General features: G+C 60.0%; 1 protein-coding gene across 1 annotated transcript; it reads left to right on the plus strand.

Moving 5' to 3' along the window:
• The first annotated feature begins 8,725 nt into the window (after positions 1-8,725).
• On the plus strand, positions 8,726-23,048 carry LOC148220715 (high affinity immunoglobulin gamma Fc receptor I-like). The gene is made up of 9 exons (XM_088180946.1): positions 8,726-8,774; positions 9,405-9,425; positions 9,514-9,744; positions 20,789-21,046; positions 21,799-22,101; positions 22,182-22,265; positions 22,668-22,689; positions 22,779-22,858; positions 22,939-23,048. Exons 1-9 carry the CDS (start codon positions 8,726-8,728, stop codon positions 23,046-23,048), a joined length of 1,158 nt encoding a protein of 385 aa, XP_088037072.1.
• Positions 23,049-24,680: the final 1,632 nt, after the last annotated feature.

Raw genomic sequence — 24,680 nt, forward strand, 5'->3', positions numbered from 1 at the left:
GCAAAGGACATCTTCCAGATGTTGGGAGTCGAAGAAGGAGGTTGGAAGACAGTCAAACAAGAATAGTAGAAGGATGTAGGTCTGACAAGCAGCATCTAGAAATAGAAAGTTTTGACCTTGAAATGGGCCAAAATGGGATGATTCCAAGCATGGGACTCAATTAAAATCTTGTAATGGAAAACATCTGCTCAGTCACACAGTGCACCTGCGCTACCTGCGGGTCACACCTTGGTCACTGAGGAAGATGATGAGCCTTCATCGGAAATAAGACCCTCAAAAGGATGAGAGACCCCCTAACCCATTAGTAGAGCATGCGCCGTACACACAGCGATGTAGATTTTCGGAATGGAAACTAGGAGGAGTTTTCTAGAAACTTCTGTAGCCTACAGTATATAAGTGGGATTGTTAGCCTGGATGCTTTGGTACGTGAGGAATGGGAGCCACTCCCCGTACCCCCGGTCGGAGGGGGGCCCCTCCTTGGTCGGTTTTGCTTATGCTTTATACGAACCTCAATTATACTGAATTACTTACTGCCACATTTTGTATATTCTTAAATATATGCACTTTGATTGTATGAATCTCCAATACTTTAATTGTCATCTCCAATACTTTGAAGTTATTCATTTTGTTACTATTAAAAATCTACTATTAAATTTAATCTTGTTGGTTGATAAATTAGAAAGATAGAACATCATTCATAACAACGGGCACCGGAGTTTGTGCCCCCATGGCAGCAGCTGCCTGGGCCTGTTGCTTTCTCTCTGCTCTGCTGCTCACAGCCAAGACATTTTCACTGCCCCTCTGCCAGGGCAATGTCATGTGCCAGTCATGCTTGGAGGCTTCCCTGGGGCGGTGCCAGCACTAGGATGATGTAACTGGGGGCAATGAAAACAACGAATCGCCTGGCGAACTTCCAGGATGGCCAGGGAAAACTGGTCTGCCATGCCAAAATTCAGCTAAGTCCCGTGTGAGCTGGGTAGTGCAGTTCGCCCTGTGCCTGGAGCCATGGGGTTGCCCCACCCTGCCATCCCTGGCCGAGCCCAGCCTCAGAGACAGGCAGACCTGGCCACCACGAGGCACTGGATAGCAGGGTACACCTGGTGCCCGAGCACTGCCCCGGAGCACGGCACACCTGTCTGCTGAGGAACTCCCCAGAGCCAGGGTCACCTGGCATCCTCCTCAATCTCCGGACCTGGAGAAATCCCACAGCCACATAGCACTCCATAGCCAGGTAGACTGGCAGCCCCATTCAAGTGGAGACCAAATTTCAAGAGGAGGAAATATTTTTGATAAAAAAAACACCTTTTTTTTTTTTAATGAAAAACATGTGTATATTTTTATTTAAAGAAATGAATATTTTGAAAAACAGATTTATTTGGAGAGCTTTGTTTTTGGTTTTGGACCCATGCCACCTCCATCGTGATCACAGCCAGCATCTGCTCTTTTCTCTGCCTGCATGCACACTCTCCCACTCAAACTGCCCCCAGCAGAGCCCACATAACCTGCAACAAACAACCTGGATGGGGGGGATTGTGTGGAAGACAGCAGAGCCCGGTCATGAAGGGACCAGATTTCCTCACTTGCCAGGAGAACAGAAATCCAGATACAGACCAATACACACAGAGAAACAGATATGCACTGGGCTGGACTGGATGGTAGGGGAAAGGAGGGGGGTCCTTGGGGAAGGGGCCTGCAGGAGCAATGGGGTGCAGGAGCTGCTGTGCTCCTGCCCAGAAGCACTGGGGTCCTGGCCAAGAGGCACAGCTGGGGCAGGGGCTGCATCCTGGGCCATGAAGGGGATCCTGGGGTGACAGGGATGGGAATGCAATGGGGCACTCTGGGCAAGATGTTCCCTGAGAGAGATCCGTGGGGCAGGGGTGCTGTCTGGGATGTCTGTAGGGATGCAATGGGCTGTGCTGGGTCAGACTGGGATGGTCTGGAGTGTGGTGGCCATGCAGGGGGAGGTTTGGACACTGGCAGAACTTGTGGTACTCACCAGAGTTGTCTTCAGGATCTTGAAATTGTCTAAATCCATCTTCAGAAAGATCAGGAGACCTCAGTGGACACTGTGATGTCTCCGGTGCCAGCAAGGGATGGGGGAAGCAAACTGCTCCCCAATTCCCTGAGGGGATGCCCTCCAATCCCAGCACTCCACTCACTGCCCGGACATCATCTTGGGTTCCTTCCAGGAGTACCTGGGAAAGGAGAACAAAGGCTTGGTCTGGATTAACCTTGCGGCGCTGTGGCAGGACATGGGTGCAGGGAGCAGGGCAGATGCTTTGCCTTTGGGAATTCAGGGCCTCCTGGGAGATCTGTTTGAGGTGGGGGGAGACCCAAAGACACTGAACTGGGGTGACCTGAAGAGCCCAAGGAATTGAAATAGGGGTGTAGAAGGGGCCCTGTGTGGCATGCAGGGAAGGAGAAAGGAATTGCAGTGTAGGGACATGGGGCTGCAAGGGAGGGGCTTAGTAGGAAAAGAAGAAATAGGACGGCTGAGGACAAAACCAATGGGACTGGGGGAGGATTTGGAAGTGGGGGGTGAGTGATGGAACGGTATCAGAAGATACTGCTGTAATGGCCATGGAGAAAGGCAAAGGATTGAGGAGGGAAAAGGAAGAGAGGCATTGGGAATGATTGCTAGGAGGGCATTTGGGTACCCTGAATGGGACAAAGAAGAGAAGCTGGGAATGAGATGCCTGAGGAAACCAAAAGGATGGGATGGGAGGCTATAAAGGAAAGGATGTGGGGGAACCTCAGAGCCTGTTCCAGGGGGACAGCTGATTGGAGAAGAGCAGGGCCACACTGAGCACAGCACACCTTCATCTTCCTCTCACACTGGGCAGAGCTCCCTGAGGCTGCAGCAGGGCAGGAGCACTTTTAGCCCTGCCAAGACACCTCCCTGCTCCCTCCCTAAAAGTCCCCAGGCCAAAGCCCAGCTTGACACAGTCCCCAGCCCTGGCCACAATCCCAGCCCTGGCACAGAGTCCATCCCACCTGTAACACACATCCAGTCCCCTTGGCCATCATCCCTCCAGCCTCCTGCATGGGCCAGCTGCCCCTGCAAGGGCCCAGACACCTCTGGGGTCCAAGAGGGTTGGGCAGGGAGCTGTAGGCAGCTGGATCACCTGTGGAGAACACCCCCACTTCAACACAATCCATCCTCCAACAGCTTCCAGAGCCACATCCCCCCATCTCCCAATTCCCCTCCTCTCCAAGGGCTTTTCCTTCACAATATCCCAGAGCTGACCCCAGCGTGTCTGAGCAGAATCATCAGTGTTCCCCCTCCTGCCCCAGGGGGAAACAGGAGATGGGCTGACCCCTCTTCTTGGGACAACAGGACTCCAGAATCTCGGAAAACTGAGACATGATGGGACAACGGTGTCACGAACCTAGGAAATAGCCAGGTGATTTGGATCTCCAGTGACTGGGGTCACTGGGCAGCACTGGGAAATGATGATCAGCTGAAGACAAAGCTGAAGCCTGGGGAATTGCTCAGGTGTGGCATTTCCCACATCCACACCAGCCCATTATTTCCCTTTCCCTGCATGCCTTGAACTGGTGCCATCTTCAGCCCCAGGGTGGAGTCCAGGTGGGAATATCCCCTGTGCTGGGGGTGACCCTCTTCCTGTCACACCTGCAGCCAATAAACCTTCCCAGAGCACCTGGGTCCTGTTCTACACAGCTGCCCCACATGGGGGGTGCCAGGGACCCCATCTCCAACAGGGCTCCCATTCCAGCACTGTCCCTGCCTGGGACTTGGCTGCAGCTCCCCAAGGCTCTTGTCCCCACACAGTGTCTCTGCAATGCCCTGGCCCTGGGCTTAGGCAGGCAGTGACCCAGAGCAGGATGTGTCCATCCCAAGGGATATGGGGGAGCAGGTCTTTGTCCCCAGGCAGACACTGGGATCAAACTGGGCAAACAGAGGTGCCCAGTCAGGGGGAGGGATGTTGGTCCCCTACCTGCATCTCTGATAAGCCCTGTTTACCCAGGGCCTGAGGCACCAGGAAGACATTCAGATATCTTGGGCTTCCAGGAAGGAAAATCCACAGTGAAGTGGTTCCTGAGAGCTGTCCATGGCTGTGATTCTTCTTTGACATTCCGTGGCATTAATGCAGGTCTGTTGTTTCCTGTGAGGTGCCTGAGGTCCTGAAAGGTCACAATGGGGTCTCCCCACAGCCTTTTCTTCTCCAGGCTGAACAGCCCCAGCTCTCCCTGCTCTCTGTCACAGAGAGCTCCAGCTCTTGGAGTGTCTTGGTGTCCTCCCCTGGAACAGCTCCATGAGTTCTGAGTCTTTTCTGTGCTGAGAACTCTATTGTAAATCGTTTATACATAAAACACTATCGATAGGAGAGTTTTAGCTCATTCATCCTGAAAGACTGCCAAAAGTGTAGGGACATACAACAGTAGGGACAGTTTCTGGAGGGCTGGCAGGGGGTGGCCCTGCAGGGACAGCAGCACCTGGGGCACTCCTGTGGTGTCTGTCCCCAAACTGTCCCACGGGAACACTGGTGTAGCACGGAGGGTTTGAGCACAGGGACACCTCGGTCACCCTGGGCTGAGGCAGGACATGGGGACACTGTGGACACCCCATGTGTGCACAGGTCACCTCTCCCAGCCCTACAGCACCTGTCCCCACGGCCACATCCCCATGGCCCTGTGCCCGTGATCCCATTCCCATGGCACCTGTCCCCATGGCCCATCTGCATGGGACGTGGCCCTTGTCCTTGGCACCAAATCCCTGTCTCCCTGTCCCTATCCCCACACCTGCCCCAGCCCCAAGGTTCCCTTTTGCCACATCCTTGTTCCCCCATCTCGATCCCCCTGTTCCCATCCCCACATCCCAGTTCCCCTCTTCCTGTCCCCAGGGCCGCCCCACAACTCTGCTCACACTGGGGTCCATGCCCATGCCCTGGCTCTGCTGGCCTTGGGGACCTCAGGGGACCCCGCAGCCCCCCTGTGCCCCCTCCCCACCGCTCTCTGCCTCACCGGGGCCCATCCCCGGGCCGTCAGGCCCGTGCCCGGGGCACTCACCCCACAGGAGCAGCGCCACCTTCCCGGCCATCCCGCTGTCCCCGGCCATGGGCACTGGCTGTCACTCGCTGCTGTGGCCACCTGTCCCCTGGCTGGCGGCTCTTCCCATGAAGGGACAGGAAGCGAGGTCACGTCTCGTCCCCACGTGTTGGTGGCCCTTGGTGGGGTCAGGGTGTGGACAGGGTGGGGACCTTGTGGGACATGAGGGTGATGGTGGGGACAGGATGTTTCCAGAATTTGGAGGCTGAGGTGGTGCAGGGGAACAGGGATTGGGTGTCCAGGGGATTGGGGTGCCAGGGATGGGGTCCCATGGGAATGGGGGTCCCAAGGGTTGGGTGGATTCAGACTCAGGGATGAGGGTCCCAGAACAACGTGGCCTCCTGGGATTTGTGATCATGGGAGGGATCCCAGGGATGGGGGTGCCAAGGAAGGGAAGACATGACGGATGGGGATTCTCATGTTTGGGTTCCCAGGGGAATTGGGGTGCCCTGTCCTTAGGGATTCCTGTCCCAGAGGTGGCACATCCTGGGCGCCTCTGTCCTGGGGGCCCTGAGCATTCCTGCTGTCCCCAGTGGGGCCCTGGAACCTCTGGGATGCCCAAACTTAAGGGGACACGGGTTACAACCTTGCCTTGATGATGGGAAATCCCAGGATACATTTGCTTGAATTCCCTGATGCCCAATTCTTTGAGACAAAATTATAAATCCATCGAATAAAGGCAAAAATCTTTTCCCTCAACAATTTTTCCTCAGTCAAAAATGAACTCAGCAAAAATCAATTGGACAAGCTATAAAATGATCTGGTTTATAGAAACCTTTGAATCATTGTTCTCCCAACAAGTCGCTCACAAAACAAACACAAACAAATCACAAAGCAATGAGATTTGTTGGTTCCCTTTAGGAGCCCATTGGTGCCATCCCACAGCAGCATTTCCTTGTGGATAACACAGAGGGTGGAATGTCCCTGAGTGTCCAACAGCTCCATGGGATTGTCCCCTGCCTGCTGGGCACCAACCCAGCCCTAAGGAAGGCTTTCCTTGGGCCATAGTCAGGAACTCTTCCCATTTTCCTCATTCCCACTCTCAAACTTGATTTACTTCCCATGGATTCTGCTCCCAAGCAGGGAGGAACTCTGTCCATCCTTGGAGCAGAGCACAGCAATCTGTGGCAATGCCCGTGTGTCCCTCAGGGTCTGATTCCCTGGTAAATCCACTGCAGCCTGCCCTCAATTCCCCTGCCTGGGCACTCCCTGCTCCTGCTGTGACACCCCTGTGCCCCAGAGCCACGGGTGGAGCCCCTGCTCGATATTTCCACACTTTTCCCTCTCTTCTGCTGTCCACATCCAGAACACAAACATTCTTTCTGGCAGGTTCCAGAGGGCTGCAGGTTTTGTTCAAGAAGGAGGGTCCCACTTGTATTATTGAGCAGATCCTTGTGGCATTTGCAGCAGTTCTGGGGCTCTCTCAGTGCCTTGGGCACAGGCACCAAATGATCAATTGCTGCATTTCCGCACTGGTTCCCTCGCAGCTGCCCCTGCAGGGGGGGTTTCCAGCCAGCCCTGCTCTGAAAACCATCAAAGGCCCTCGCAGAGCCACTGCTTGGGCTCACCCTGGGTTTTGTGCTTCTTGCAGAGCTGAGCAAACCACAGCCACGCCTTTTCCCCCCTTAGAATTGTCACCTTTGCAGCAGCTCGAGAGCTGCGATAATCAAAGCCAAGGGGGCGGGGGGAGCCTCAGGTCCTGGCTGCCAGCTGGGGCTGGCCAGAGCAGGGCTGGCCAATGCCCATCCCTGTGCAGTGGGGCTGGGCCATGGCTGGGCCCCACACTTGGATGGCCACTGGCTTCAAGGAGGAGCAGTTTGGGAGCTCCTTCCTGCCTGGGGCTCCATTCCCGAGCTGCTCTTGCCAGCTCAGATCCTGCAGGGGATGAGGGAAAATGGAGAAGTGTGGAACAGGATTTCTCCCAAACCCCAATAAAACCATAATGTCCCAATTCATCAGGACAGAAACCCCGTGGGGGGATTGTGGGGAGCAGGAGAGTGAGGGGGAAGCCCCCCAAGAGCTTCTCAGGTGTTTCATGTGCAGGGTCTCATCCATCTCCTGGTTGCCAGCACTGAGGCCCTGCAGGGCTTTTGGGTGTTTTTGGGGTGGCTTTGGGTGTTTTTGGGGTGTCTGTGCCCTCCCTGACTGACACCAGCCCATGTCCATCCCCCTCCCCAGTCAGCCCCGCTGGGGTTTTTCCCCCACAGAATGATCCTGGTGGGCTGTGCAATGGGGCCGAGGGGCTGCACCTGTGAGGGTTCCCAAATGGGGATGGAGGGCTCCCAGATGGGCGGGGGCAGCCAATGAGGGGGTGTAGAGTGGGCGGGTCACACCCCAAATTGGGGCACCCCAGAGGTCACAGAGGTCACAGTGCCCCACTGAGGACAGAGGGGGTCGCCAGGGCCCCCCACCCACCCGGGACAGGGGTGTGCAGGATGTGCCCTACCCTGGACAGGGACTTCCTCAGGGAATGTGTCCAGGGACCCTGCCCAGAACCCCCATCCCCCAGGACAGGATCTCCCCTGCTGGGATGTGTCACCACTGGGACAAAATCCACCCAGAACGTGTCACCCCCAGAACAGGATCCCCTCAGGCAGGACCCCCTGGATGTGCCCCCCAGGACAGAACCCGCCCCCGTGTGACTCTCAGCACAAACGGCCTCTTCCTTCTGCTGCAGGAGAGAGAAAGTGAAAGTGTTGGGGGGGCTCAGCCGGACACTCCCAGCCCCACAGCCTGCCCATCCCTCCCTGCAGACCCCCCACCCCCTTTTCTCCTTCCCTGGGGTTCCCCCCAACCCGTTCCCTGCCCAGGTGCTCCCCAGGATTTCTGAGCCAGGAACTGGGGATGAGGGAGCATGGCACAAAAGTGAGGAAAATGAGGAAAACAGAGAAATAAAGAGAGGAAAAGTCAAGGGCAGGGGAGGACACAGAGGCAGAGCAACCCAGGATCCCCATGTGATGCAAGCCTAGGAAATGAGCACCCCAGGGGGTGAAGACTGGGTCACCCCAAAATCGGAGGCACCCAGGGAAGGAGCTGTGACCCACGGGCCTGCCCATCCACTGCCCATCCCTGGCACCCCCATTCCCCTGGGAACCAAACCATGGGACCCCCATTCCTTATGTCCCTCCTCTCTGGTATTCCCATCCCAGGAATGCTTTCCCCAGGATCTCCATTCCCAAGGACCCCCAACCCGGAAGTTCCATTCCTGAGACCCCCATTCCCTTGGGGACCCGGATTCCCCCTGGACCCCCATTCCCCTGGCACCCCAATCCCTGGGATCCATCCCATGATCACAAATCCCAGGAGGCCACGTTGTTCTGGGACCCTCAACCCTGAGTCTGAATTCACCCAACCCGTGGGATCCCCATACCCATGGGACCCCATCCCTGGCACCCCAATCCTCTGGACACCCAATCCTTGTTCCCCTGCACCACCTCAGCCTTCAAATTCTGGCAGCACTCAGCCGGAACCAAGTCCCACCATCACCCCCATGTCCCACAGGGTCCCCACCCTGTCCCCATCCTGTCCACACCCTGCCCCCACCGGAGGCCACCTACACGTGGGGACGAGACGTGACCTCGCTTCCTGTCCCTTCATGGGAAGAGCCACCAGCCAGGGGACAGGTGGCCACAGCAGCGAGTGACAGCCAGTGCCCATGGCCGGGGACAGCGGGATGGCCGGGAAGGTGGCGCTGCTCCTGTGGGGTGAGTGCCCCGGGCACGGGCCTGACGGCCCGGGGATGGGCCCCGGTGAGGCAGAGAGCGGTGGGGAGGGGGCACAGGGGGGCTGCGGGGTCCCCTGAGGTCCCCAAGGCCAGCAGAGCCAGGGCATGGGCATGGAGCCCAGTGTGAGCAGAGTCGTGGGGTGGCCCTTGGGACAGGAAGAGGGGAACTGGGATGTGGGGATGGGAACAGGGGGATCGAGATGGGGGGACAAGGATGTGGCAAAAGGAACCTTGGGGCTGGGGCAGCTGTGGGGACAGGGACAGGGAGACAGGGATGCAGGGACAGGGACAAGGGCCACGTCCCATGCAGATGGGCCATGGGGACAGGTGCCATGGGAATGGGATCACGGGCACAGGGCCATGGGGATGTGGCCGTGGGGACAGGTGATGTAGGGCTGGGAGAGGTGACCTGTGCACACATGGGGTGTCCACAGTGTCCCCATGTCCTGCCCCAGCCCAGGGTGACCGAGGTGTCCCTGTGCTCAAACCCTCCGTGCTACACCAGTGTTCCCGTGGGGACAGTTTGGGGACAGACACCACACCAGGTGCCCCAGGTGCTGCTGTCCCCATGGTGCCACCCCCAGCCAGCCCTGTCCCTTCTCCCTTCCAGCCCAGACCCTCGGCCTCGCTGGTGAGTCCTCGGGGGATGCCATGTCCCTGCCCCGCTGTCCCCAGCCCCGTGGTGGCCCTGCCAGGCTGGTGTCCCCTGTCACCCGCAGGTGCCCAGAGCCCGCAGCTCCTGGTGGAGCCCCCCTGGAGGCCGGCAGTGCTGTGGGACCGGGTGACACTGACCTGCCAGGGCTCAGGGACCGCCGGTGACACCACCTGGTACAAGGACGGGCAGAGATGGGGACAGGAGAGACGCGACAGCTTCCGTGTCACCGAGAGTGGCACCTACCAATGTGAGAGACCCGGGACCAGGCTCAGCCCCCCCGTGACAGTCTCAGATGGTGAGGGGGGTTTGGGTGTCCCCAGCCTGGCACCCGCGGGGACCCCGAGGGCTCAGGGTGGGCTCAGCTCCATGGGTCACCCATGGTGTGACCAGAGCCTGTCCCCTGCCCTGGGGACATCCCAGAGCATCCCAGTGCAGGGGGATCCCCGTGCTGGAATTGGAGACCCCTGCTGTGACCCAATGGGGGGTTCTGGTGACACCGGGTGTGACAGGTCCTCCCTGTCCCACAGACTGGCTGGTGCTGCAGGTGCCGGCGCGGGCGCTGCTGGAGGGGGACACGGTGACACTGCGCTGCCGGGGCTGGGGGAACGATTCGGTCACCTGGGTGTCCTTCTACCGCGACGGGAACAAACTGAGGACGCTCCGCGATGGCACCGAGCTGTCCCTGTCCTCTCTGCGGCTGAAACACAGCGGCCTCTACCACTGCAGGGGCTGGGTGGGAAGCCGGGTGTGGATGGAATCTGCGCAGGTGACAGTGACAGTGCAGGGTGAGCACCCCACAGCCCCACCCCGACACCAACACAGCCCCTCCCCAGGCACTCGGGGACACAAATCCCCCTCCAATCTCTACAGAGCTCACGCCTGTCTTGGTGCTGGAGGGTCCCCCCGAGCTCCCCGAGGGGTCCCTCCTCAGTCTCAGCTGCCTCAGCACCCCCAGCCCCCTGCGGCCCCCAGCCCCTCTCCTGTACCGCTTCTACCGGCACGGGCAGTTGGTGGGGGGCCCGCAGGGGTCCCCGCAGCTCCTGGTGCCCGCCGTGGGGGTCTCCCACTCGGGGAATTACAGCTGCGAGGTGCGCTCCGAGGGGGGGGCCGTGTGGAAGAGCAGCGCCCGGCTCGGCGTCACGGTGCGCAGTGAGTGCGGGGATGGGCACGGGGAGCCCTCACAGCCCCCACGGGACCCCTCAGCCCTCCCTGGGAACCCCCCTGCCAGTGCCGGGTCAGCGATGGTGACAGCGTGGCCGAGAGCCCCGCATTGAACGTCACTGTCCTGGTTGAGCGGGACCCTCGGGCTGAGGGTGACCCCACCCACGGTATCCCCAATTCCACACATTCCCATCCCACCTCATCCCCCCACTCCATCCCCAGCCCAGCCCAGCTCACAGCCCCCACCACTGGGTGTCACAGACCAGGGCATCTGGGACCGTCTGGCTCCAGGGATCCCCACCCAGCACATCCAAGCCCTGCATCCCTAAGCCCAGCTGTCACATCCCCCACTGCACACCAGGTCACATTCACCCTGCTGAGCGTGACCCTCCCAGGGCACCGGGACCCTTGGCATCGGGGTGACGCCCCCTTTGATGTGCCTCATGGACCCCATCACATCCCACCCACGCAATTCCGTGCCCCCCACCAGGTGACGGCCATCCCTGCCCTTGGACACAGCATCCCTCATCCCACCCTCACCTCACCCTCATCCCATCCTCATCCCCCACCCCTCACCCATCACATGCCCTCATCCCACACCACATGATCACCCCCAGCACCACGGGGTCACTGTCCTGGGTGAAGGAGACCCTCCGTCCCCAGGTGCCACCATGCAGACTCCCTCATCCCCCCACACCGGGTGCCAGCCCCTCCCCCGGCCTCAGCCCCGTCTGTGTCCCCGCAGTGCCCGTGGCCAATGCCACCATCACCCCCGGTCCCCCGGCACTCCAGGTGCGTCCAGGTGACCCCGTGACCCTGCGCTGCTCGGTGCAGGTGGGCTCAACCCCTGTCACCTTCACCTGGCTGCACCACGGGCACGAGGTGGCCCGGGGTCCCCTCTTGGAGCTTGGGGCCGTCGATGTGGGACATTCGGGCACCTACCAGTGCGTGGCCACCAACCAGCTGGGACAGGACGGGCACCGCGTGTTCCGGGCACTCAGCCCAGAGCTGGCCCTGGAGGTGACACCACAGGGAACCACTGGACAGCACCGGAACACAGGTGGGGTCACACGGGCTCACCGGGCTGATCAGGACCCCCGGGGCTCAGGGTGACGCCTGTGTGTCCCCCTCTGTCCCCAGCAGTGACTGTGAATTTCGGCAGGACCCTCCTGTTCCTGCTCCTGCTCCTGGCTGTCATCGGGGGCTGTCGCTGGTGGCACCGCCGGGGTGGGTGACAATGGGGGGACATGGGGGTCCCAGGGATTGGGGTGAAGCCCCCATAGTGGGGGGGCCATAGGGTGTCACCAACAGCTCCTGACTTGGGTGAAGCTGAGCCCCCAGAGACCTCAGCTGGGGCTCCTGGGGGATTTGGGGAGGTCCTGGAGGGTCGTGCAGGGATGTTGGGGGTTCTGTCAGGGGTTTTGGGGGAGTTTGGGGGCTCAGGGGGCAGTCAGGGGTCCCGAGGGTGTTCAAGGGCCCTGAGGCCCCCAGAGTCACCCCTCCCCCCTCTTTCCTTTGCAGCCCTCAGGAAGGAGCAGGAAAGGTGAGTGGGGGGCTCCAGGTCTGACCCCCCATTTTACCCCCAGCGCAGGAAGCCCCGCACCCCCACAGACCCCCCCTTATCCCCGCAGGCCTCCCCAGGAGCCCTCGGCCCCCCCGGAGGAGGGGGCGGTGCTGGACCCGCACATCGTGGGCACCGAGAGGGCAGGGGGTGAGTACAGGGGGGCACAGGGACACGTCACCCACGGGTGTCACCCCCACCCAGGTCCCCAACCCCGGAGCCTCACTCAGGACACTCCACAGCCCCAGGGGACCACGAGGAGCTGCCGGGACCCCACGGGCGACAGCGGCACCGCAGGGACAGCTACGAGAACGAGCAGTGACACTGGGGACACTGGGGACACTGGGGACACTGGGGACACTGGGGACACTGGGGGCACTGGGGACACTGGGGACAATGGGGACAATGGGGACACTGGGGACACTGGAGTTCCCTAACCGACGGCACACCTCTTGTGTCCCACACTCCCTCGGCTCCTGTGGTTGCCCATCGTGCCCGGGAGGTGGCCACGACTGCGGGGTTCCATGTGAGGCTGCCCAGAGCTCCCCGTTCCAGTGCTCCCAGTGCTCCCAGTATGCCCCCAGGGCTCCCCTTTCCCTCCCCCAGTGCCAGGGGGCACAGGACCCTTGTCCCTCTTATTGGACACAAACGCAGCTTTTGGATTAAAGCGGCAGAAATGGTTTTGGTTTGTTCAGCTCTGCCTGCTCAGCTCAGGAAGGAGGAGGGTTCCGGTCAGGTCGTTGAGCAGATCCTTGTGGCATTTGCAGCAGTTGTGGGGCTCTCTCAGTGCCTTGGGCACAGGCACCAAATGATCAATTGCTGCATTTCCGCACTGGTTCCCTCGCAGCTGCCCCTGCAGGGGGGGTTTCCAGCCAGCCCTGCTCTGAAAACCATCAAAGGCCCTCGCAGAGCCACTGCTTGGGCTCACCCTGGGTTTTGTGCTTCTTGCAGAGCTGAGCAAACCACAGCCACGCCTTTTCCCCCCAGAATTGTCACCTTTGCAGCAGCTCGAGAGCTGCGAGAATCAAAGCCAAGGGGGCGGGGGGAGCCTCAGGTCCTGGCTGCCAGCTGGGGCTGGCCAGAGCAGGGCTGGCCAATGCCCATCCCTGCGCAGTGGCCAAGGTGAGGAGCTCCACAAAACCTTGCCGGCAACCAAAAAAGGTCCTTATGGGCAGAGCTGGAGGCCTGTGATCCCCTAAATGTGTCCAGTGCTTCCTCAGTAGCCCAAAATCCCCGGGAGAGGTAGCAGAGCCTAGTGTTCGTGCACAGGGATGGTTAAGCAGCACAGCTGAACTTCAGGACCCCCGGCCCAAATTCCAACAGCTCGTTAAGAGTCTGCTCCACCTCCCTCTCCTGGGGCTGCTGTATCGGGACCAGCAGTGGCCCAGGAAGAGCAGCAGCTCCAAACGAGCTGTGGAGCCCCTGAGGAGCCCTGGCAGTGTCAGCAAGGAGCACCTGCTTTCCTCAACATCCCAGGGCAATTCAGCATTCCCAAAGCTGCTGTGCCAGGGCTGAAGGAGGAAAAGGCAGGGAAAGGCTGAGGGTTTTCAGGAGTTGTGCTGGAAAGGCCCGAGAGGTGCTGTTGTGGAGCTGAGAGCTGCCTGGGGTTGGGTGGTGCCTTCCTTGCGTTGGGGATCAGGGAGAGCGGTGGCGGGTGTTGCGCAGGGTGTGTGCCTGGCCCCGGGACACTGCTCCGCTGCCCCTGGGCACTGGGATCCAAGCTGCTGCCTTGGTCTCTTCTGCCCGGGCGCTGCCGGTGCTGGTGCCGGGAGCGATTGGTGCAAAGCGTGAGTTTGCAAAAGGAGCGATTTCCCCTGGTCCCTCCCGCCCGAGGCCGCCATGGCCCCTGAGGGGTTCGAGCGGCACCGGGGCGCCCCCTGCTGGCCGGGATTGCTCCCTGCAGCGCCCCCTGTTGGCCGGGATTGCTCCCTGCTGCCGCCCCTGCTGGTCGGGATTGCTCCCTGCAGCGCCCCCTGCTGGCCGTGGCCAAAACTGCACCAAAGATGAACAAACTGCCCTGAGCAGGTTGGAAATTTCTGTTCTTATGGTGCTCTTTGTTCTGTTCTGTTCTATAGATTTCCTGGCAACGAACTGTTATTCCTTTTCAGACTTTTTTTGCCTGGTAGCGCCATAATTTTTACAATTATAACAATTTGGAGGGATGCGTCCTCTTTCCATTCCAGAGAAGTTCCTACTTTCCTTGGAGATGGTTCTACTTTAAACCAAGACAGTTTGGTCTCTTCAGTTCCAGCGTGGATGGGACAGACACTCCTAGAGAAGACAGGCTCAGACACTTGGCCACCTCATGCTCTGCCTTTGAAGCCCTTGGGCCACCAAGGGGCCTCTACCAAGGTGGGACTCCTGGTCCCTCGGCCACTCAGGAGTTGGGTTTGGCAGAGCGTCACTCTGTCCCCAGTGTTCCATGGCTGACAGACTGACTGAGATACAGGAGTCTGTCTCACCCATCCCTGCCACACACAGGTGTTCCAAAATGTCTTGACACATCAAACTTTTCCTAACCCTGACACCCGTCCCTGCACCATGGCCTGATCCCAACTGCCCTGGGAAAGGGGGAGGCTCCAGATCGCCCCAGGGCCTTTATGACATCATGGTGTGGGGAACACAGCAGAAGAGGGGTTTGAGACAGGGCAGAAGGGAATCTAGAGCACTGGTTTTTAGTGGCAGCCTAAAATTGGAGAATCCCATCCCTAGAGCCTGGCAGATCTGAACAAAGAAACACCATTTTTGCCAGTTTAACCATAAAGCTGCATTTTGGTTCCAATAGAAAGGCAACGAGTCCTGTGTTCCCTGGGCACTGGGAGTGTAACAGCCAGGTGAGGGTTTGCATCACTTTAATTAGTGGTTTGTCATCTGTCTCGACTGTCTTCCCTCAGAGTCAGGATTAACAGGAACACGATGGAAACAGTTTCTCTGGTGTTCAGGCTTGGATGTTTATTATATCTTATCAGAAAGTACATGGAGTAAAACAGCACTTCCACTACTTGCTAGAAGCGAGGAACAATGCCTACAGATGCAACTGCTACAAGGTCTTTTATGGCAAACAGTCCAATAGAGAATTAACACCTACATTATTTATACTTTTGAACCAATAACCAGATTCCCATCACCCTTAGAGTGACACTGACTGACCAACCAGAAATTACTACCAGAAAACCATGAAGAAGGAAGAAGAAGAAAGATGAACAAAGAAAGAGACAACACTCAAAAACCTCCATGTTGTCCCATACCTATTACTATACTATAAAAACCTCAAATTTAAAACCCATCACCCCATGAAAACACACACTTCTAATTCACTGCACACACTTCTAATTCACTACACACATGATTTCTATTTCATCATTCATATTTAGAAGATGCGGGGTGACGCGAGCAACGGGGAGGGAAGGCATGCAGACAATCAATATGATTGATAAAGCAAGCTCCGTTTATTCTCTGTTACAATGGTTTTCTATACACTTAGCAAGCAACAAGTGCAGCTGTCATATTTTGATTGGTTGCAGATTCCTGCCTCGCTGCTTCTTCTTGCCAAGTTTCTTCCTTGTTCTCATGAGAAACTTCTGTAAAGTTGCATAGAGCAGGATGACAAGATTACAGTGCCCTTGCCACATTAAAACATATTGAAACACTTGTGAAATGATGTACAGCCTGTCTTATTCAGATCAACAAGGGGATTGATTGAACAATGCTTCCAAAGACCCATGACCCTGATCAGTAAGCCATTCCTCAACAAGAAGATGTCTCCAAGGCCTCAGGTAAAAAGCAATGTTTTTCAGTGTTTTCTCTGTGTGAAAGCACAGAACTCTCAAAACCTCCAGATTTCAGGGATCCAACATGGGAGGAGACATGAGGAGCCGTGGGTGTACTGGGAGTGCTGAGAGGGGCATTGCAGAGGCACTGGGAGTACAGGGGTATTGGGAGATAGAATGGGAACCACCTGGATCTACTGGGAGCAATGGAGAGGCACTGGGAGGGGAAAGGGAGCCCTTGGGGATACTGGGAACACTGTGGGGAGGAAATAGGGAACTGTCTGAGGGTTCAGGAAGCACTTGGATGTGGAATGGGGAGCCACTGGTTATAATGGAAGGGGGTGGGGAAGCCCTTGAGGGTTCTGGGGGAATGGGGAGCTCTGGGTGCTCTGTGCAGTCGCAAACGTGACCGCCTACTTGTGCGCACTTAGGCGTGAATGTTGGGCACCCACGGGGGCAGTGGGAGGGACACACAGGTGTGGCAGCCCATGAGTGGGGTCCCCTAGTGCCCACAGTACTCCCAGTGCCCCCAGAGCACCCCAGTACCGAGCCGTGCCCGGAGTGTCACAGCACATTCCCGGAGATGTCCCCACATTCCCGTGGTCGCCCATGGGTTGCTGCCAGCTCTGCGTAGGTCACCTCGGGATCCTGGAGTGTGGTGGCACAGGGGACACTGCGAGAGACACTGGCTGTGGCATCTGGGCACAGGGACACCCATGGGTGACGTGTCCCTGTGTCCCAGCCCGGACTCACCCCCCGTCTGCTTGGGGATCACGACGTGGGTGTACAGCACCTCCCCCTCCTCTGGGGGGGCCGGGGGCTCCGGGGGGGCCCTGAGGGAATCAAGGGGATATGTGGGGGGGATGGGAGGTCTTGGGGGTTGGGGTGAAAGGGGCGAGTGTGGTTTGAGCCCCCCACTCACCTTTCCTGCTGCTTCCTGGCAGCTGCAAAGGAAAGAGGGGAGGGGTAACTGTGGGGTTCCCCATGGCCCTGACCCCTCTCAGGAATCCTCAAACCCCACTGCACCTTCAATTTCTCCCAGGAACCTTGGGCATCCCTGGTGAGCCCCCAGAACCCCTGAACCACCCCAGTGCTCTGGACCCCCTGAGTCTCCAGAAGCTCAAGCCTGACAGGGAAGAGCAACCTCCAAATTCCTCCGGGATCACAGAAAGAACCCTCAAAATACCTGCAAGACCCTCTGACACCACCGCAAATCCTTCAGGATCCTGAGCAGAGGTCCTAAGTGCTCAGCGCTGCCCAAGTCAAGGGCTGTGGGTGCCACCCCACACTTAGCTGGTCCCTCAGCTCCCCAGGGCCCCCATATTCCCCATTGTCACCGACCCATGTAGTTCCACCTGTGCCAGCCCACAGTTACACTCATGAGCAGGAGCAGGAAGAGGAGGGACCAACCAAGCCCAGCGGCCACTGCTGGGGACAGAAGTCATCAGGGTCACCTCTCACTCTGAGGATCCTGCAATCCCAATGACCCCGTGTGACCCCACCTGTGATCCAGTGTCCCTGTGGTGTCACCTCCAGGGCCAGCTCTGGACTGAGTGCCCGGAACACGCGGTGCCCGTCCTGTCCCAGCTGGTTGGTGGCCACGCACTGGTAGGTGCCCGAATGTCCCACATCGACGGCCCCAAGCTCCAGGAGGGGACCCCGGGCCACCTCGTGCCCGTCACGCAGCCAGGTGAAGGTGACAGGGGCTGAGCCCACCTGCACCGAGCAGCGCAGGGTCACGGGGTCACCTGGACGCACCTGGAGTGCCGGGGGACCGGGGGTGATGGTGGCATTGGCCACGGGCACTGCGGGGACACAGACAGGGCTGAGGCGGGGGGGAGGGGCTGGCACCCGGCATTTGGGGATGAGGGAGTCTGCATGGTGGCACCTGGAGACAGAGGGTCTCCTTCATCCAGGACAGTGGTGCTGTGGATCATCATGTGGTGTGGGATGAGGACATGTGATGGGTGAGGGGTGGCGGATGAGGATGGGATGAGGGTGGGATAAGGGACGCTGTGTCCAAGCATGGTGGGGATGGTGGGGAGGGTGCAAAATGGCATGGGTGGGATGTGATGGGTGCCATGAGGCACATCAATGGGGGGATTCACCTCAATGCCAAAGGCCTCAGTCCCCTGAGAGGGTGATGCTCAGTAGGGTGAATGTGACCTGATGTGCCGCGGGTGATATGAGAGCTGGACTTAGAGATGCATGGCTTGGATGTGCTGGGTGGGGATCCCTGGAGCCAGACGGTCCCAGTTGCCCTGGTCTGTGACACCCAGTGGTGGGGGCTGTGAGCTGGGCTGGGCTGGGGATGGTGTTGGGGGGATGAGGTGGAATGGGAATGTGTGGAATTGGAGATGGTGTGGGTGGGGCAACTCTCAGAGCCCAAACGTACTTTGAGAAGGAGACGGGGGTGAGGTCTGTGACTCTGAGTTTTCTGAGAAGTGGCTTTCTGGGTGTCAGGATATTGGAGTTCCAGCCTTGGAAGTGCTCACCACGCACTGTCACTGTCACTAGTGCTGACAGTGGCATTTTTGAGCCCACCAACCCCCCGCAGTGGTAGCAGCTGCTGTTGTGGAGCTGCAGAGGGGACAGAGATAGCTCAGTGCCCCTGAGGGACCTTCTGAGCTCCTTCCCATCCTTGCAAAAAAATTGCGCCCTGGTGACAGAATTTCCAGCCAGCCCCCGCAGCGCAGTGTCACCGTGTTCCCCTCCAGCAGCGCCCGTGCTGGCGCCTGCAGCACCAGCTGCTCTGTGGGACAGGAGGGTCCCGTCACACTGAGGAACACGAGACAGCTCCAAAGTGGGTGCCCATGGCAGCGGGGACATCTGGCTGGAGTGTCCACAGCATGGGAGGGTCCCAGGGACTCCAGGAGCAGTCCCATGGCACAGCTGTCAGTACCAAATCCCACCACATTGGGGTGCACTGGGATGCAAACGAGGGGTGTGAGGCCAAACGAGGGCTGTGAGGCCACCCACAGAGTGGAGCCACCCAGACCTATCAGGGAGCCACCCTGAGCATTTCAGATCCTCCCTCACCATCTGACACCATCACGGTGGGGCTGAGCCCACTGCCGGCTCTGTCACCTGTGTAGGTGCCACTCTCGGTGACAAGGAAGAGGTCGAATCCCTTCTGCCCCTAGCGCTGCCTGTCTTTGTACCAGGAGGTGACACTGGTGCTCCCCGAGCCTTTTTGCCACATCCTTGTCCTCACATCTCGATCTCCCTCTTCCCATCCCCACATCCCAGTTCCTCTGTTCCTGTCCCACTGTTTCTGTCCCCAGGGCCACCCCACGACTCTGGTCACACTGGGGTCCATGTCCATGCCCTGGCTCTGCTGGCCTTGGGGACCTCAGGGGACCCCGCAGCCCCCCTGTGCCCCCTCCCCACCGCTCTCTGCCTCACCGGGGCCCATCCCCGGGGCGTCAGGCCCGTGCCCGGGGCACTCACCCCACAGGAGCAGCGCCACCTTCCCGGCCATCCCGCTGTCCCCGGCCATGGGCACTGGCTGTCACTCGCTGCTGTGGCCACCTGTCCCCTGGGTGGCGGCTTCGCGGGAAAAAGGGAAGGAAGCGAGCTCAGATCTCATTGCACTGTGGTGGTGGCACACGGTGAGGGCAGGGTGGCCCCACGCCGGGGACAGGGTATGTGCAGGGTGGCCACAAGGCTGGGTGGCCGGGATGGGCCCCGGTGAGGCAGAGAGCGGTGGGGAGGGGGCACAGGGGGGCTGCGGGGTCCCCTGAGGTCCCCAAGGCCAGCAGAGCCAGGGCATGGGCATGGAGCCCAGTGTGACCAGAGTCGTGGGGTGGCCCTGGGGACAGGAAGAGGGGAACTGGGATGTGGGGATGGGAACAGGGGGATCGAGATGGGGGGACAAGGATGTGGCAAAAGGAACCTTGGGGCTGGGGCAGCTGTGGGGACAGGGACAGGGAGACAGGGATGCAGGGCCAGGGACAAGGGCCACGTCCCATGCAGATGGGCCATGGGGACAGGTGCCATGGGAATGGGATCACGGGCACAGGGCCATGGGGATGTGGCCGTGGGGACAGGTGCAGTAGGGCTGGGGGAGGTGACCTGTGCACACATGGGGTGTCCACAGTGTCCCCATGTCCTCCCTCAGCCCAGGGTGACCGAGGTGTCCCTGTGCTCAAACCCTCCGTGCTACACCAGTGTTCCCGTGGGGACACTTTGGGGACAGACACCACACCAGGTGCCCCAGGTGCTGCTGTCCCCACGGTGCCACCCCCAGCCAGCCCTATCGCTTCTCCCTTCCAGCCCAGACCCTCGGCCTCGCTGGTGAGTCCTCGGGGGATGCCATGTCCCTGCCCCGCTGTCCCCAGCCCCGTGGTGGCCCTGCCAGGCTGGTGTCCCCTGTCACCCGCAGGTGCCCAGAGCCCCCAGCTCCTGGTGGAGCCCCCCTGGAGGCCGGCGGTGCTGTGGGACCGGGTGACACTGACCTGCCAGGGCTCGGGGACCGCCGGTGACACCACCTGGTACAAGGACGGGCAGCGCTGGGGACAGGAAAGACGCGACAGATTCCGTGTCACCGAGAGTGGCACCTACCAGTGTGAGAGACCCGGGACCAGGTTCAGCCGCCGACTGACAGTCTCAATTGGTGAGAGGGATTTGGGTGTCCCCAGCCTGGCACCCGCGGGGACCCCGAGGGCTCAGGGTGGGCTCAGCTCCATGGGTCACCCCTGGTGTGACCAGAGCCTGTCCCCTGCTCTGGGGACATCCCAGAGCATCCCAGTACAGGGGGATCCCCGTGCTGGAACTGGGGACCCCTGCTGTGACCCAATGGGGGGTCCGGGTGACACCGGCTGTGACAGGTCCCCCCTGTCCCACAGACTGGCTGGTGCTACAGGTGCCGGCGCGGGCGCTGCTGGAGGGGGACACGGTGACACTGCGCTGCCGGGGCTGGCGGGACAATTCGGTCACCTGGGTGTCCTTCTACCGGGACGGGAACAAACTGGGGAGGCTCCGCGATGGCACCGAGCTGTCCCTGTCCCCTCTGGGGCTGAACCACAGCGGCCGCTACCACTGCAGGGGCTGGATGGGAATCTGGGGGTGGAAGGAATCTGCGCAGGTGACAGTGACAGTGCAGGGTGAGCACCCCACAGCCCTACCCCGACACCCCCACAGCCTTTACGGGACCCCTCAGCCCTCCCTGGGAACCCCCCTGCCAGTTCCAGGTCAGCGATGGTGACAGCGTGGCCGAGAGCCCCGCATTGAACGTCACTGTCCTGGGTGAGCGGGACCCTCGGGCTGAGGGTGACCACCCACGGCATCCCCAATTCCACACATTCCCATCCCACCTCATCCCCCCACACCATCCCCAGCCCAGCTCACAGCCCCCAACACTGGGTGTCACAGACCAGGGCATCTGGGACCGTCTGGCTCCAGGGATCCCCACCCAGGATATCCAAGCCCTGCATCCCTAAGCCCAGCTGTCACATCCCCCACTGCACACCAGGTCACATTCACCCTGCTGAGCGTGACCCTCCCAGGGCACTGAGACCCTTGGCATTGGGGTGACGCCCCGTTGATGTGCCCCATAGACCCCATCACATCCCACCCACGCCATTCCGTGCCCCCCACCAGGTGACGGCCATCCCTGCCCTTGGACACAGCATCACTCATCCCGCCCTCACCTCACCCTCATCCCATCCTCATCCCCCACCTCTCACCCATCACATGTCCTCATCCCACACCACATGATGACCCCCAGCACCATGGGGTCACTGTCCTGGGTGAAGGAGACCCTCTGTCTCCAGGTGCCACCATGCAGACTCCCTCATCCCCCCACACCGGGTGCCGGCCCCTCCCCCCGGCCTCAGCCCTGTCTGTGTCCCCGCAGTGCCCGTGGCCAATGCCACCATCACCCCCGGTCCCCCGGCACTCCAGGTGCGCCCAGGTGACCCCGTGACCCTGCGCTGCTCGGTGCAGGTGGGCTCAGCCCCTGTCACCTTCACCTGGCTGCGTGACGGGCACGAGGTGGCCCGGAGTCCCCTCCTGGAGCTTGGGGCCGTCGATGTGGGACATTCGGGCACCTACCAGTGCGTGGCCACCAACCAGCTGGGACAGGACGGGCACCACGTGTTCCGGGCACTCAGCCCAGAGCTGGCCCTGGAGGTGACACCACAGGGACACTGGATCACAGGTGGGGTCACACGGGCTCACTGGGATTGCAGGAGCCCTGCAGTGACAGGTGACCCTGATGTGTCCTTCTGTCCCCAGCAGTGGCCGCAGGCCTTGGCGGGTCCCTCCTCTTCCTGCTCCTGCTCCTGGCTGGGGCTGTGGGCTGGCACCGGTGCCACAACAGGGGTGGGTGACAATGGGGACAATGGGGACCCCCGGGGCTGGGGGGACACCTAAATGTGGGGGTGATGGGGCGGCACCCAGAGCTCCTGACTTGGGCAGTGCTGAGAGCTCATGACCTTTACTCAGGGTCCTGAAGGATTTGGGGTCATGTTGGTGGGACTTGCAGGGTTTTTGGGGGTTCTTTCAGTGATCCCAGGGGAATTTGGAAAGTCCCCCTTCATGTCAGGCTTGAGCTTCTAGAGCTCAGGGTGTGCAGAGCACTGGGGTGGTTCAGGGGTTCTGGGGACCTCCAGGGATGCTCAGGGGTCCTGGGGAAAACTGAGGGTGCAGTGGGGTTTGATGATTCCTGAGAGGGGTCGGGGCCATGGGGACCCCACAGTTACCCCTCCCCTCTTTCCTTTGCAGCTGCCAGGAAGCAGCAGGAAAGGTGAGTGGGGGGCTCAAACCACACTCTCCCCTTTCACCCCAACCCCCAAGACCTCCCATCCCCCCCACACATCCCCTTGATTCCCTCAGGGCCCCCCCGGAGCCCCCGGCCCCCCCAGAGGAGGGGGAGGTGCTGTACACCCACGTCGTGATCACCAAGCAGACGGGGGGTGAGTCCGGGCTGGGACACAGGGACACGTCACCCATGGGTGTCCCTGTGCCCAGATGCCACAGCCAGTGTCTCTCGCAGTGTCCCCCTGTGCCACCACACTCCAGGATCCCCAGGTGACCTACACAGAGCTGGCAGCAACCCATGGGCGACCTCGGGAATGTGGGGACATCTCCGGGAATGTGCTGTGACAATCGGGGCATGGCTGGGAACTGGGGGAACTGGGGACACTGGGGAAACTGGGGGACCCCACCCATGGGCAACCACCCGTGGGTGTCCCCCCTACGGCTCCCGTGGGTGCCCAACATTCACGGCTAGGTGGGCACAAGTGAGGGGTCACCAGGGCACCCAGAGCTCCCCATGGCCTCTGAACCCCCAAGGGCCTCCCCACCCCCCTTCCACTCCCCCCAGTGCCTCCCCATTCCACATCCAAGTGCTCCCAGTACCCTCAGAGATTTCCCCATTCCCTCCCCACCGTGCTCCCAGTACCCCCAAGAGCTCCCTGTTTCCCCTCCCAGTGCCTCTCCATTACTCCCAGTAGATCCAGGTGGTTCCCATTCTCTCTCCCAGTTCCCCTGTACTCCCAGTGCCTCTGCAATGCCCCTCTCAGCACTCCCAGTACACCCACGGCTCCTCATCCCTCCTCCCAGTGCCCGGGGAACACAGGACTCGTTTCCCTCTTTTTGGCACCAAAATGCAGCTTTTTGGTTCAACTGGCAGAGATGGTGTTTCTTTGTTCAGCTCTGTGGCGCTTTAGGAATGGGATTCTCCAATTTTGGGCTGCCACTAAAAACCAGAGCTCTGGATTCCCTTCTGCCCTGTCTCAAACCCCTCCTGTGCCGTGTTCCCCACACCATGATGTCACAAAGGCCCTGGGGGGGTTCCGCAGCCTCCCCCTTTCCCAGGGCACTGGGGATCAGGCCATGGCACAGGGTGGGGTGTCAGGGACAGGAAAAGTTGGAAGTCTCGAGACATTTTGGAACACCTGTGTGTGGCAGGGCTGGGTCAGGCCTTGCTGTTGGTGACACAGGGCCCCATGTGTCAGTCAGTCTGTCAGCCATGGCACTCTGGGGACAGAGTGACGCTCTGCCAAACCCAGCTCCTGAGGGGCCGAGGGACCAGGAGTCCCACCTTGGCAGAAGGATCTTGGTGGCCCAAGGGCTTCAAAGGCAGAGCATGAGGTGGCCCAGTGTCTGAGCCTGTCTCTTCTTGGAGTGTCTGCCCCATCCACGCTGGATCCCAGGAGCTGGAAACTGTCTTGGTTTAAAAGAGAAACGTCTGCCAAGGAAAGCAGGAACCTTCCTGGAATGGAAATAGGAGCCGTCCCTCCAAATTGTTATAACTGTGAAAATTATGGGGCTTGCAGGCAAAAATGTAAGAAAAGGAATAACAGCTCATTGCTGGGAAATTTATAGAACAGAACAGAACAAAGAGCAACACAAGAACAGAAATTTCCAACCCACTCAGGGCTGTTTGTTCATCCTTGGTGCAGTTCTGGCCACGGCCAGCAGGGGGCGGTGCAGGGAGCAATCCCGGCCAGCAGGGGGCGGTGCAGGGAGCACTCCCGGCCAGCAGGGGGCGCTGCAGGGAGCAATCCCGACCAGCAGGGGCCGCAGCAGGGAGCAATCCCGGCCAACAGGGGGCGCCCCGGTGCCGCTCGAACCCCTCAGGGGCCATGGCGGCCTCGGGCGGGAGGGACCAGGGGAAATCGCTCCTTTTGCAAACTCACGCTTTGCACCAATCGCTCCCGGCACCAGCACCGGCAGCGCCCGGGCAGAAGAGACCAAGGCAGCAGCTTGGATCCCAGTGCCCAGGGGCAGCGG

This window comes from Sturnus vulgaris, chromosome 31 (genome assembly GCF_052056855.1).
Source record: "Sturnus vulgaris isolate bStuVul1 chromosome 31, bStuVul1.hap1, whole genome shotgun sequence".
Classification (NCBI taxonomy): domain Eukaryota; kingdom Metazoa; phylum Chordata; class Aves; order Passeriformes; family Sturnidae; genus Sturnus; species Sturnus vulgaris.